Consider the following 13,714-nt stretch of genomic DNA (forward strand, 5'->3'; position numbering starts at 1 on the left):
TTGCGATTTTAATGATATCAAATGTTGCTTTCAGAAAATTAATTCAGTTTTATGTTCGAAAAGTAGTATAGGATTGTTTTCATGTGTACAATGCTTATCGGCTTTAAAATTCAATTTAAAGTACACTTAGCACTTAATTGGAACATTTTAACAGGACAAATCACCACAGTTAACCAACCCAGGTCAATTTTTTTCCGGAAACTCGTGGCAATTTTCGCTAGTGATCGCAGATCTGGTTTTTCCTTGCTTTCGATACATTTGGTATCGCCACTTTCGCCCCATCACTAGGTGTGCTCGCGCGAACCGCTCCCAAGTGGCCCGTAACCGTAGACCGTAGCAGCAGGCCGTAACAAACTTAGTGTACCTTACGCCATAACGTAATGCCATAAGTATGTATTCTTACAATGTTATATTGTATTCCTACAGTATACATAAAATGACTTTGGGGAAAAGGTATTTAGTACTGAATGAAAAAAAAGTGTGCATTTCAAGTTTAAATTCATTAAACATTGGGAATGGTTCCTACATTCACACTTTATATATAATTATCACCCCTATTATGAACTCATACGATACACGATAAACGCTTGCAATCTGTTACACCATATTATGAAATAAATTCTAGCGTGTGAAACCCGATCGTTAGCGTTATTCGTTTATCGTGGTATTGCCATATGCTAACTATCGCATCAACTGTTCAATTTTCTACGCTAGCTATCGTTGATAAATTTCTGCACGATACGTTGGGAGCTATTTAAATAAAAGTAAATATAAAATTATTACAAAATCCAAAGGACCCAACTAAAGCCTCATTCCCAACACTCTGTTGCAACACCCTGGGCAGGAAGCCTTAAAGTGGCACAAACCTTCAAAATATTTGGGATGGATGACCTATTTTTATGGGCGTGCAAACTGCCTTCTACCTCTGTTAAGACATACACTGAAATCTATTTTGTTTATTAAACTTTTTTTACTCTTAGTATATCAAATACTTACATTGTAGAGTTCATTTCAAGAAGATTGGAAGCATCTCTCAATTTTCTTTTTTCTATGGCTCTATGCAAGTTTCGTCAATTTGTTCATTTGAGTTTATATAAAAGGCAATATATATAGCTAGCAGAAAATATTTTATTATTACCGCTTTTAAAATTTTTTGCCACTTTTACGTACAAGACAATTTAATTGTTAGTATTTACGTTTTGTTTTGCTATCTGTTTCGTATAGATTCACAAAAATTTGTAAACAAAACTCTGCCGTCATTCACAATAGTACATCAATCGGGCGTGTGGAAATCGCAATATGAAAGCTGATTTTTTACGATATGCTAGCAAGCGTTCATCGTCTATCGTATGAAAATTCATAATAGGGGTGTATATTTTACCATTCTATAACACACACTTTGGCTTTGAGTTAAAGTGTTTTAAGCCATTCAGGAATGGAGATTTATAATATGCAACCAAAAAATCACAATTTTTTAAAAGAATACTGAGAGAATGCAGACTCAATCATTCAATCTTTTTACGACGTATCTAAAACAATAAATAAAATCTACAAAAAGTTAATAAGTTCTCCAACTCAATTATTTTCCGATTATGGATATGGCGAAAAACCAAAAACCGATTGGTTGGCTATGGTATCGTTACGGCTAGGGCATTATGGTATGGCACCATTGACCAATTACATTGATTTCCATAAGGTTGGTTCGATAAGCTGTTTTATATGGATATGGACACGTCAATTTTAGACGGCCCTTAAAGTTACAATCAGCAAAAAAACTTTCTGTATGTAAACACGGTCTATATGCTAAGGTGAAAAACCGTAAACCATTGTGAATGATAACTAAGTGTGATATCTTATCTTTCAACTGCCTGACAGGATGTTCAATATGTCTACTTTTTAGCGTTTCGACAGAGTGTTCAATATGGCGGCGCCTATCTACAGCGGGTAATAGAAAGGGATACAGAATGAGACAGCGATAGTCAATTAAAAATCAGGTGATCCAATCACTTTGGAATTTTGACGTCTATGGAGAAGATATCACACTTTGTTATCATTCACAATGCCGAAAACTACCAAATTTGAGATAAAAACAATAACGCGGCAGCGCTGTTTATGTTTCATTGATTATATCGAAATTTTCCACATCTCTAATTTATTGGCAAAAGCACCGTTATTACAAGAAGCTTGCGTCTAAAATTTTCATTTTCAAATTTTGGTGCTCAATTTCAATCAAAATCTTTCAATATTATTATGCCTGCTCGACCGTCAGATGGGAAAAATGGTGATAAGGGAGTAATGGAAAAGTTGCGGGTTCGACGACCTCGGATAAATACGCCCAATAAGCGAACGCGTAATGTGAGAGCCAGCCAATTGCAACGCCATAACGGGGTGATTGTGACCATGTCTGTGGAACAAAATAGTGGGATAGCTTTAAAAACAACCGAATGTGTCACAGCATCGCATACAAGACACGTTTCAACAACTTCAACAATGTTCGGTCCTCTGGGCGTATCGATTGGAGTTATGTGCGAGAGCACCACGCAAAATAAGGAAGGCAAGAAAAAACATGTTTATGTAGAGTTTATTCAAATTTTAACAGGTGACCCTTTAAAATCCGGTCTCATGGAAGTCTAAAAAGTTTGGTAACGTTTTACAAGACGGTGCACCACCTAATTTATATAAAAAATTATCAAAGCGTGGCTTCAAAAGGCGTTTCGACCTCCGTTTATAGAATCAGAAAGCGAAAAATTGGTTAAAATTCTCATGTGGTTTCATTCTGCCAGATTTGTGCTCTGCACTGATTTAATTTTGATCCCCAACGCGGTATTGGACCCACCTAGGGTTATTTTCAGAAACGTGTTCTGTGCAAAAAAACTGGGTCGGACTCCCGATTTCGGACTATCATGGGAATTATCTGGTTTTTTTGTAAATATCTTTTGACATAGTAAATAAAATTTAATTTCCGCTTCGTCTTATAAAACGTCACCAAAAGTTTCTAACGTTTCGACCTCAGTTTCAATAGTCTGAAGACTTCTAAAAGTAGATATTATTATGCAATGATAATTTTCATATGGTTCTTGTAATTTTGATTTTGTTGTCCTGTCATAACGATGGACATATCTGGGGTGCTGTGACAGTTTCCTCCGGCGAGTTTCTCCGCGGGCACTGTTTCCTTTTTTTGGCATATTACGCACTCGGGCCTTTTCTAAAGGGCGTTATTTCCCTATAGAAAACAAGGCCACTGTACCTGTTACCAATTATGTATAACTTACTGTAAACATTGTTTGCTTACATTGGAATAAAATGGAAACAAAAAATAAAATAGAAAAATTTAAAAATAAAATAAAACAAAAAATGTTCATCTAAAACAAATTAGAACAAACAAAAATTTATAAAATAAAATAATTGATGTATATTGTAACGATTTCCCGTCATTCCTTCTCAAATTTGCTTTGGAGACAAAACGGTTTCGGCTTTGCGCCATCATATTTGTCGATTTTGTTCTAATCTGATGTTGTCGTTTGGATTATATTTATAGTTCGTTAGTGCCTGAGTAGGTATTGTTAAATTGAATGCTTGTGGATGTATATGTATGTGTGTTATGTTTTCCTTCAAACACGGGGGTGTTTTTCAGTGATCAACTTGTGTGGTTAGCTGAGGCAGGTAGAAATCAGTAATTTTAGTTGTTTGACCTTTTTGCGTGTTTGTTGATTTGGTTGGTATTATGTTATGTATTTATTTTTGATGCGTGTATGCCTGTTGTACATGTGTGATCATGATTAAATCTTTGCGGTATACCTTAGTACAATTCTTTTAGTTTTATGGTTCATTTACTAACTATGCCAAGATTTCCCTACAAAAATCGTGAGTACTCCATGCATGCATGTATGGAGTAGTCGCTATGGACCAACCGATTGCTCCAAAATTAACCAGAATTCATACCAAAAATATTGTCCAATTAACATTGCGATGTCCTAGGACTGGACAAGGCAGTCGGTTCTATGTACCGGAGCGACTCGGGATTTTTCCCGACCAAGGACTGTCATTTCAGTGTAACCCCATTTAATTTGTTGCGTCCCTCCCACAAATTGTCATCCTCCCAGCAGCTCCTTGCAGCAGGACTGCTCCATATTCTCTTGCTCCGGGAAGGTATCGAATCCAATCCGGGTCCGTCTCCTGATCCCGGTCCTGAGAAATGGTTTTGCTGCATCTGCCGGAAAAGAATCTTTTTAGGACGGTCATACTCTGTTCAGTGTGTCTCGTGTAAGGGATGGTTGCATCGGACAGGTTGTTCTGGGCTTGATCCCAAAACCCGACGTCCACGCAACTTTTATAAATCTTTGTGGCTCCTTGCTGTTCACGGCCAAGGGCGTCCCGTAGTCTACGCCTAAGCGTTAGAGGATATTGATGACAATTTGTGCGGTCGCGTCTGTTAGGTGGGGCGAAGTACTGCTACAACAACAACTGGACCATATACTCCAGCTCCGCATTTCATTAGAGTAATCCATGAAGTACCCACAGTCCAATAAACATCGTGTAGTGATTACAATCGTTAAAAACGAGCAATGATCGGCTTACAATATGTTTGTGTAGAAACATGAGTTGGTCCATTGCAGCATTACAGTGGAGTATAATGGTAAGTACTCCAGTGGACCACATGATCCAACGATTTTTGCAGGGCTACAGTACAGTCGGAAAATATTAGAACAAGATGTACAAAGTTGTTTTTGTCAGTTTATTGTATCATTTATTAAAATATTCACATATTTGCAGTAGTTTCGTACATTCATCGTAGTTCTATGATCCGAAGTCATTTCTAATGACTTTTGCTGTAATTTCCCTCAAAATTTATAAGAAAACAGTGAGTTGTTACTTTAAGTGATTTTCTTGAAACGTTTTCGCGTTTTACTTTGATGACTAAATAAATAAAATAAAAAAATAAATGTAAGGCGCGAAAAGTTCCGAAGAGATTTTATGCCGAGCTTCTCTTCTAATTTGCGTCGTGCTCCTTTATAATTTTTCCTACAAATTGGCCGAACGGGACCTACTTGTTTTATGTCGACTCCGAACGGCATCTGCGAGGCAGATGAGTTTTCACTGACAGCTTTTCATGGCAGAAGTACACTCGGAGTGCTTGCCAAACACTGCCGAGGGGCGACCCCGCTTAAAAAAGTTTTCTTCTAATCGAAAAACCTTATTTTTCTAAATGTTTGATGTTGCTTTGCCCGGGGTGTGAACCCAGACAATTTGGTGTGGTAGGCGGAGTACGCTACCATCACACCACCGTGGCCGCCAACTTTTGATGACTGCAGTGCACAATTTCGGCATTCTTTTGATGAGTTTTTGAAGTGTTTGATGTGGAATATTATTCCACGCTACAAAGTTTTGATGTATGTTCGCATCGTTATCTTGTTGCTAAATGAATCCACGACCATTCAATTTAATGCCAGATGGTATTGCATGGCGTTGGATTATACTGTGTTACTGCTCTTTTTTCATAATTCCTTCATTTTTTTTTAGCTTACCAACGCCAGCGTAGCTGAAACAGCCCTAAACCATCACTGAGCCACCTCCATGTTTCACAGTTGGCACAATGCAATCTGCTTTGAATCTTTTATTGACGTTTCTGCGAACATTTTGAAGCCTATGGTAACCGAAAAGTTCGAATTTTGATTCGTCTGACCATAAAACTGATTTCCACTGATCAATCGTCCAGTCAATATGTTCTTGAGCGAGCTTCAGTCTTTTCTGTTTATTTACTGGCCAGAGAAGTGGCTTTCTGACAGTAATGCGTCAAATCATACCTTTTTCTTTAAGACGATAAGGTTACTCCCCGAAGGCTTTGGGGAGTGTTATCGATGTGATGGTCCTTTGCCGGATATAGATCCGGTACGCTCCGGCAACACAGCACCATTAAGGCGCTAGCCGACCATCTCTGAAACGATTTATATGGCCACATTAAACCTTCAGGCCATCGCCTCCCCACCCCCAAATTCCATGAGGATTGAGGGTGTTAACTCATTAATTCCGTATGTTCGAAAAATTGATCTCTATTTATGTTTATTATTCGAATTTATGGAATCGTGGATATGTATTTATATATTTGGAATATCCGAGCTGCGTGGCGTAGTATGAAACGAACGTGTTCCGAATATTCTAAATTAACGGTTTATTCGGAATGATTCCATGAATGGTTCAGCGGAAAAGACCTTTCCCTGCGTTGCAAGAGCGCACTTATGAACTCTTCTGTGAAAGTCAAACCTTGAATTTAAAGTTCTTAGCAAATCAGCCTTTTTTTATGAGGTCATGTCGACTGCTGAATGGAGTATCCCTACATCCCCATAACACCCAATCTCAATATTTTTCAAGAAATGCCTCAAGTTGTTGTATACTCTCTGAAGGCATTGGGGAGTGTTATCGATGTTGATGGCCCTTTGCCGGATGAAGATCCGGTATGTTCCGGTAACAAGCACCATTAAGGTACTAGCCCGACCATCTCGGGAACGATTTGGTATGACCATATGAAACCTAGGCCATCCCGCCATCCCACCCCCTAGATCCATCAGGTTTACGGGGTCGCCAGAGCCTCGGCTGTTAATGAAACAGGATTCGCCACGGGTAGGTTAGGTTGACAATTGGGTTGGAGAAGCTATATATTGCGCTGGTAACCCCTTGAGAGGGTTGCGTTATATTAATCGCCTCTTACGACAGGCATACCTACCGCGGGTGTATTCTATGCCCCCTAACCCGCTGGGTTCAACAAATCTATCTCAGGGTTTATTACATCTATCTATATCGAAGAACGCACTATCTCTGAATTTTTCCTTTTATTACCGCCTTACCTCATGTCAAAATGTGTGGAATGCGTGCGTTTTTGAATAAACCCACCCAGCATTTTTTGAAATTATTAATCATATTAGAGTCTTTCGAGTCTCCAGCATGATCAAAATAAGCATATATGCGCTCATTTTCTGATCAGAAAAGACTCTCTTCGGGAGAAAATGGTACCCTACGCGCGACTACACTTGGTGAGCCTCTTTTAACCTATATTTGTAATCAGTATTTAGTCTTTTTCGAGTCATATTTACCATCATTTATGAGTCTTGGGGGAATAATTTTTAAGTGTGTTTTAAAGCTTTTGCGATTCTTCTCGAGAAATTTAAGTCTATTTGGAATCTTATTTTAATCATTTTTTGTGATCGTTTTACATTTTGTTGTTGCTTTTTCAATAAATCATATTTCACTCTTAAGAGGGAGTCGAGTCTTCTTTTGATCGCAGAATTGATTAAACAGTTTTTAGTCGTCAAAAGGAGTCGAAAATGTCTGATTGTGGTGATTTATACTTTAATCAATCTTCCATATGCTATGTGGGAAATTCTCAAGCACGCCTTTATTCAAAGAAGTTCTTAAATAATGAAAAAGTGAGAAAAGAGTTATACTCTTCATCACTCCACAAAAAATTAGTAAAAAATGATTAATTTCCCCAAGTAAAAGCAACGCGTCCTGATTTCTAAACTTGGGGGTGTCAAAGCTCTGCTGTGATTAGAGAACAAACCTCTAGTAATCTAGCTGTGTGATCACTTTGTGTTTTGTAAACAAGTTTCAAATGTTCAAATATTGTGTCAGAAATAGCGTTTGTTCGTTTATTATTCTGCCGTCGAATGTTTCGTGTTTGTAGATTTCCATGTTTTCGAGTACTTTCAGACGTCGGCCCAGTGGCGTAGTGAGGTTTTCCTGCGCCCGGGAAAAATATTTCTTTTGGTACGTTTATGTTCATTTACCAGCCGCATGGTATCCGAGTTAAGACTCCTAATAAGGGGGTCTCTAGGGTTGAGATGTCTCCCAGGTCACGTTCTCTTGCTAAATTTGAAGCTTCAGCCGGGAAATGCGGTATGATTTCAGGTATTCTACCGGCCGGAATGAAGCGCGCAGAAGCTTAAGCGATAACTTTCCGGAACGCACGCTCGCCTTGCCGGACATCAGTCGGAATGGGGAGAGCAGCAAATGATTGATTTGTAAAGGTTGTGTAGTCTTCCAATTTGCTTTTTTAAAATAAACGAAAATCCACTTTTCGGAGGTGATGAAATTGGCAGGTCGCTCTATTGAAATGAGTGGTCAGAAGCTAAAGTTAGCATCGGCTGCTATTCAACGCAATTTATGAGCCCTGCACTGACGATTGAGACGTCAGGCAAGCTGTGCCAATTACCTGCAATTCCGGTGCGGGCAACACCGTTTATCGTGCAGAAAGTCGTATTGTATATTTGCTCTGCTAGCTGCCTGGCTCTTCGTCACTCTGAGAGTCAGAGATGGGTGAAGGCGCCTAGAAGGATATAGGCTTTGTCGAGTGTGCTGTCCGGTTGCTGCTGGAGTACCTGTTTTCGATGGGGTGGTACTAGTGATATGGCAGCAAGTCGGACGGTTGCCGATGAAGATGTCATCGGCCAAGCCATGAACTGCATTAGACCGATGTCGTGATCGTAAATATTCTGAGCTGGCATACGGAACACACGGTGTGGGGGACTAGGAGTTGATGACTCCTTACGCGAGTGCGTGTGTCGGAAACGGAGGGAAGGGACGGGGGTAAAAGCTGGTGTTCGGCATTGCTACTGTTAGGTAGAGGCGCCATTTGGCGCGAGCAACAGTTGAGTGGCGGAGGTATGTTTGTGAGTGAACCGCGGGACGTCCTTGGGCGTGAACAGCAGGGAGCCACAGAGGTTTTATTGAAATTTCATGAGCGACGAACGTTGGGTTCTAACCCAGAACAGCCCGGACAATGTAATCTTTTAGACGTGACACACTGGCAAGAGTATGACCGCATGAGATAACTCCTTTTGCGACATATGCAGCAGAACCACAGACAGGGACCGAGGTTAGGTTCAGTACCTTCCCGGAGCAGGAGGGTATGGAGCAGTCCAGCTGCAAGGAGCTGCTCGAGGATGACAATTTGTGGGAGGGACGCAACAAATTAAATGAGCTTACACTGGAATTACAGCGCTTGGTCGGGAAAAAAATCCCGAGTAGCTCCGGTCCCCGAAGGCCTTGGGGAGTGTTATGTTGTTGTTGTTGTAGCGATAAGTTTTGCTCCCCGAAGGCTTTGGGGAGTGTTATAGATGTGATGGTCCTTTGCCGGATACAGACCCGGTACGCTCCGGTACCACAGCACCATTAAGGTGCTGGCCCGACCATCTGGGGAACGATTTATGTGGCCACATTAAACCTTCAGGCCATCCCCTCCCTCCCCAGCCCCAAGTTCCATAAGGAGCTTAGGGTCGCCAGATCCTCGTCTGTTAGTGAAACAGGATTCGCCGCGGATAGGTGAGGTTGACAATTAGGTTTGGAGAAGCTATATGTTGCGCTGGCAACCTGCGGGGTTGCGCTACAGAGCCCCTTGAATCTGGTATTTTAGTCCCTCTTACGACAGGCATACCTACCGCGGGTATATTCTGACCCCCCCTAACCCGCTGGGGGTGGGGAGTGTTATCGAGGTTGCTGGTCCTTTGCCAGATACAGATCCGGTACGTTCCGGTAACAAGCAATATTAACTAACTGACTCACCTCTCATTCTTCAATTGACTATTTACTGATCTTCTATCCGTTTTTCTCGCCACCTTCCTATACCCTGCAAAAATCGTTGGATCATGTGGTCCACTGGAGTACTTACCATTATACTCCACTGTAATGCAGCAATGAACCAACTCATGTTTCTACACGAACATATTGTAAGCCGAGCATTGCTCATTTTTAACGATTGTAATCACTACACGATGTTTATTGGGCTGTGGGTACTCCATGGATTACTCTGATGTAATGCGGAGCTGGAGTATATGGTCCAGTCCTAGGACATCGCAATGTTACTTGGACCATATTTTTTGTCTGAATTGTGGTTAATTTTGGAGCACTCGGTTGGTCCATAGCGAGTACTCCACACATGCATGCATGGAGTACTCGCGATTTTTGCAGTGTATTCTCTAAGGTTAGAAACTAAAAACTATTACCGTCCTACCATTACAAAAGTGTCCTTTATTCTTATTTCTGTTCCTGCGTCCCTAGGCTAAACTCTATAAATTTATAACGTTGTAACCATTTTGTATTAGTTAACAAATTATCTATTGTTTATCTAGGTTATTGAAATATTATTGTATTATCGTTTTTATACTCAGCTGAGCAGAGCTAACAGAGTACATTAATTTTGTTCGCATAACGGTACCCCGTAACGGCATAAATTAATCGAGATAGATATAGACTTCCATATATCAAAATGATATGGCCGAAAGAGAAATTCATTTAGCCATGTCCGTCCGTCTGTTCGTGAACACGATAACTTAATTATTATATATATACTAGCAGACCCGGCAGACGTTGTTCTGTCCTAAATTTGGCCTATCTGCATATATTTTAATAAGCTATTTCCGTCTAACTCTGCCCTACCCCTCTACACTTTTTCCTAATCTTTTTATTCACTCCTCCCTCCGTCTTTTTCGCTTCATCTCCATCTTCGTCTCATTCTATCTCTTTCTCAGTCTCCTTCTCTCTTTTCTCTTCTCTCCAGTTTTTCTCCTTCTTCATCTCTTATTGCCAGTCCCAGAGGGTGGTATGTATTATGTTCCAGTCCCATTCCGAGTCTCAGTCCCAGTCCCACTCCGAGCAGTCTCAGTCCCAGTCCTAGTCCTAATCCCAGTCCCAGTCCGTCTCTGGTATACTTCCTGGAAAAAAGCATCGTAAATACTAATATAGGCAAATTTATATACGAAATTTCAGGCAAATCGAATAGGACGTACATATGTAAATAGGTATGTGGGTATTATTAATTCTTGTCTTTATTTCGGCATCGCATGCATATTTATCACTTTTGCCAGGTTGATGCGACTAAATCGAATATCAAAATGTACTTTAGAGCTCTCAGCAACAGCTTTCATTTGATATCCATAATACACACACATTCTAGGGGTATCCGGGTCCATGTTTTGGCCTATATCTCGAGACCCTAGTCACTCAGTGGCGTAAAACTTACTCTGTATTATAGCACACATCAACAGCTTCAATTTGATACCCACAATGTAAAAACACATTCTAGGTGTATCCGGGTTCATGTTTTGGGCTAAATCTCGAGACCCTAGCCTCCCAGTTGTATGAAAATTATCCTGAACTATAGCACCCATCAACAGCTTTCATTTGATATCCATATTGTATAAACACATTCTAGGGGTACCCTTTTCCACGTTTTGGGCTATATCTCGAGACCCTAGCCTCCCAGTTGTATAAAAAATTATCCTGTACTATAGCACTCATCAACAGCTTTCATTTGATATCCATATTTTATAAACATTCTAGGGGTACCCGGGTCCACATTTTGGGCTATATCTCGAGACCCTAGCCTCCCAGTTGTATGAAACTTATCCTGTACTATAGCACTCATCAACAGCTTTCATTTGATAGCCATATTGTATAAACACATTCTAGGGGTACCCGGGTCCACGTTTTGGGCTATATATCGAGACCCTAGCCTCCCAGTTGTATGAAAATTATCCTATACTATAGCACTCATCAACAGCTTTCATTTGACATCCATATTGTATAAACACATTCTAGGGGTACCCGGGTCCACGTTTTGGGCTATATCTCGAGACCCTAGCCTCCCAGTTGTATGAAAATTATCCTGTACTATAGCACTCATCAACAGCTTTCATTTGATATCCATATTGTATAAACACATTCTACGGGTACCCGGGTCCACGTTTTGATCTCAAGACCCTAGACACGTAGCGAAAAAAAAGGTAGACGTTGGCCGATTCTCAGACCTACCCAATATGCTCACAAAATTTCATGAGAATCGGTTCAGCCGTTTCGGAGGAGTTCAGCCTCTAAACCCGTTACAGAAGAATTTTATATATTAGATATAATTGAATATATTTACAGCAGGGTTGAGTCATTTTGAAATGAAACAAATCAAAATAAAAAATAAAAAATTATTCATCATTTTAAATTTTCTAATTGATGAATAAAAAGTTATTTTTTATTCAAGCATTTCTTGAATAATGAATAACATTTTCTCGTTATTCAAAATATTCTGATTGATGATAACTGCTCATTCTTATTTTTGCAAAATTTGAATAAAGAGTTGAGTTATTATTCCTTATTTACAAAATATGGAATAACAATAAAATTTTAGTTTTTATTCAGTTATCCAAAAATAAAAAAATAAACCATCGAGATGCCCTGAAAATATACCCATATGCGTAACCAGTTCGTGTGTAGTTCTGAAGCTTCTTAGGGTAATATTGAGATGATTTTGGGGAGTATTCGTGGGGTTTTTTTTGGGGGCGGTTGGGGGGTAATTTCTCCTCCCGGGGTCTATTGGGGTCCATTCCGGGGCTCCCTCGCTATCCTTCTAGGGTTTTGGGGTCATTTCGGGATTACTTTTGCGACTCCCTCGAGGTCTTTTGGAGGTCATTTTGGCATGGTTTAGGGAGGTACCACGGGGTCCTCCCGGGGTCATTCCGTGATCTTTTTGGGACTCCCTCGGGGTCATTTGGGGGTCATTCCAAGATGGTTTTGGGGACTTCCTCGGTGTCATTCCGGGCTGGTTTTGGGGACTCCCTCGGGGTCATTTCGGGGTCATTCCGGGATGGTTTTGGGGACTTCCTCGGGGTCATTTCATGGTCATTTCGGGATGGTTTTGGGGACTCGGGGTCATTTCGGGGTCATTCCGGGAGATGGTTTTGGGGACTCCGTCGGGGTCATTTCGGGATTAGTTCGGAACCCTTCCGGGACCCCGAAATGACCCCGAGGGAGTCCCCAAAACCATCCCGAAAAGACCCCGAGGGAGTCCCCAAAACCATCCCGGAATGACCCCGAAATAACCCCGAGGAAGTCCCCAAAATCATCCCGGAATGACACCGAAATGACCCCGAGGGAGTACCTAAAACCAACCCGGAATGACCCCGAAATGACCCCGAGGGAGTCCCCAAAACCATCCCGAAATGACACCGAGGAAGTCCCCAAAACCATCTTGGAATGACCCCCAAATGACCCCGAGGGAGTCCCAAAAAGATCACGGAATGACCCCGGGAGGACCCCGTGGTACCTCCCTAAACCATGCCAAAATGACCTCCAAAAGACCTCGAGGGAGTCGCAAAAGTAATCCCGAAATGACCCCAAAACCCTAGAAGGATAGCGAGGGAGCCCCTGGAATGGACCCCAATAGGCCCCGGGAGGATCCGCAGGGTGTCCCAGAAATTACCCCCCCCAACCGCTCCAAAAAAAACCCCACGAATACTCCTCAAAATCATCTCAATATTACCCTAAGAAGCTTCAGAACTACACACGAACTGGTTACGCATATGGGTATATTTTCAGGGCATCTCGATGGTTTATTTTTTTATTTTTGGATAACTGAATAATAACTAAAATTTTATTGTTATTCCATATTTTGTAAATAAGGAATAATAACTCAACTCTTTATTCAAATTTTGCAAAAATAAGAATGAGCGTTTATCATCAATCAGAATATTTTGAATAACGAGAAAATGTTATTCATTATTCAAGAAATGCTTGAATAAAAAATAACGTGTTATTCATCACTCAAGTTTTCTTGAATAATGAATAAAAATTTATTTTTTATTTTTTCGTCAATGGTTATTCAAATTTGTTGATAACGCCCATCCCTGATTTACAGTATATACATAAGTAAACGCGCCGGACCCGTGCGCATCTT

At 40.7% G+C, this 13,714-nt stretch overlaps 1 protein-coding gene across 2 annotated transcripts in view; it reads left to right on the forward strand.

Annotated features, from left to right (window-relative positions):
* Positions 1-2,167: 2,167 nt before the first annotated feature.
* Positions 2,168-13,714, forward strand: part of LOC137236651 (serine-rich adhesin for platelets-like) — a 35,563-nt gene continuing 24,016 nt past the window's right edge. For both annotated transcript variants that reach the window (XM_067759500.1, XM_067759501.1), the window contains exon 1: positions 2,168-2,554. In XM_067759500.1, coding sequence (XP_067615601.1) covers positions 2,251-2,554 — 304 coding nt within the window. In that variant the 5' untranslated portion in view covers positions 2,168-2,250. The remainder of the gene's footprint in view (positions 2,555-13,714) is intronic.

This window comes from Eurosta solidaginis, chromosome 1, assembly GCF_040869045.1.
Source record: "Eurosta solidaginis isolate ZX-2024a chromosome 1, ASM4086904v1, whole genome shotgun sequence".
Lineage (NCBI taxonomy): Eukaryota > Metazoa > Arthropoda > Insecta > Diptera > Tephritidae > Eurosta > Eurosta solidaginis.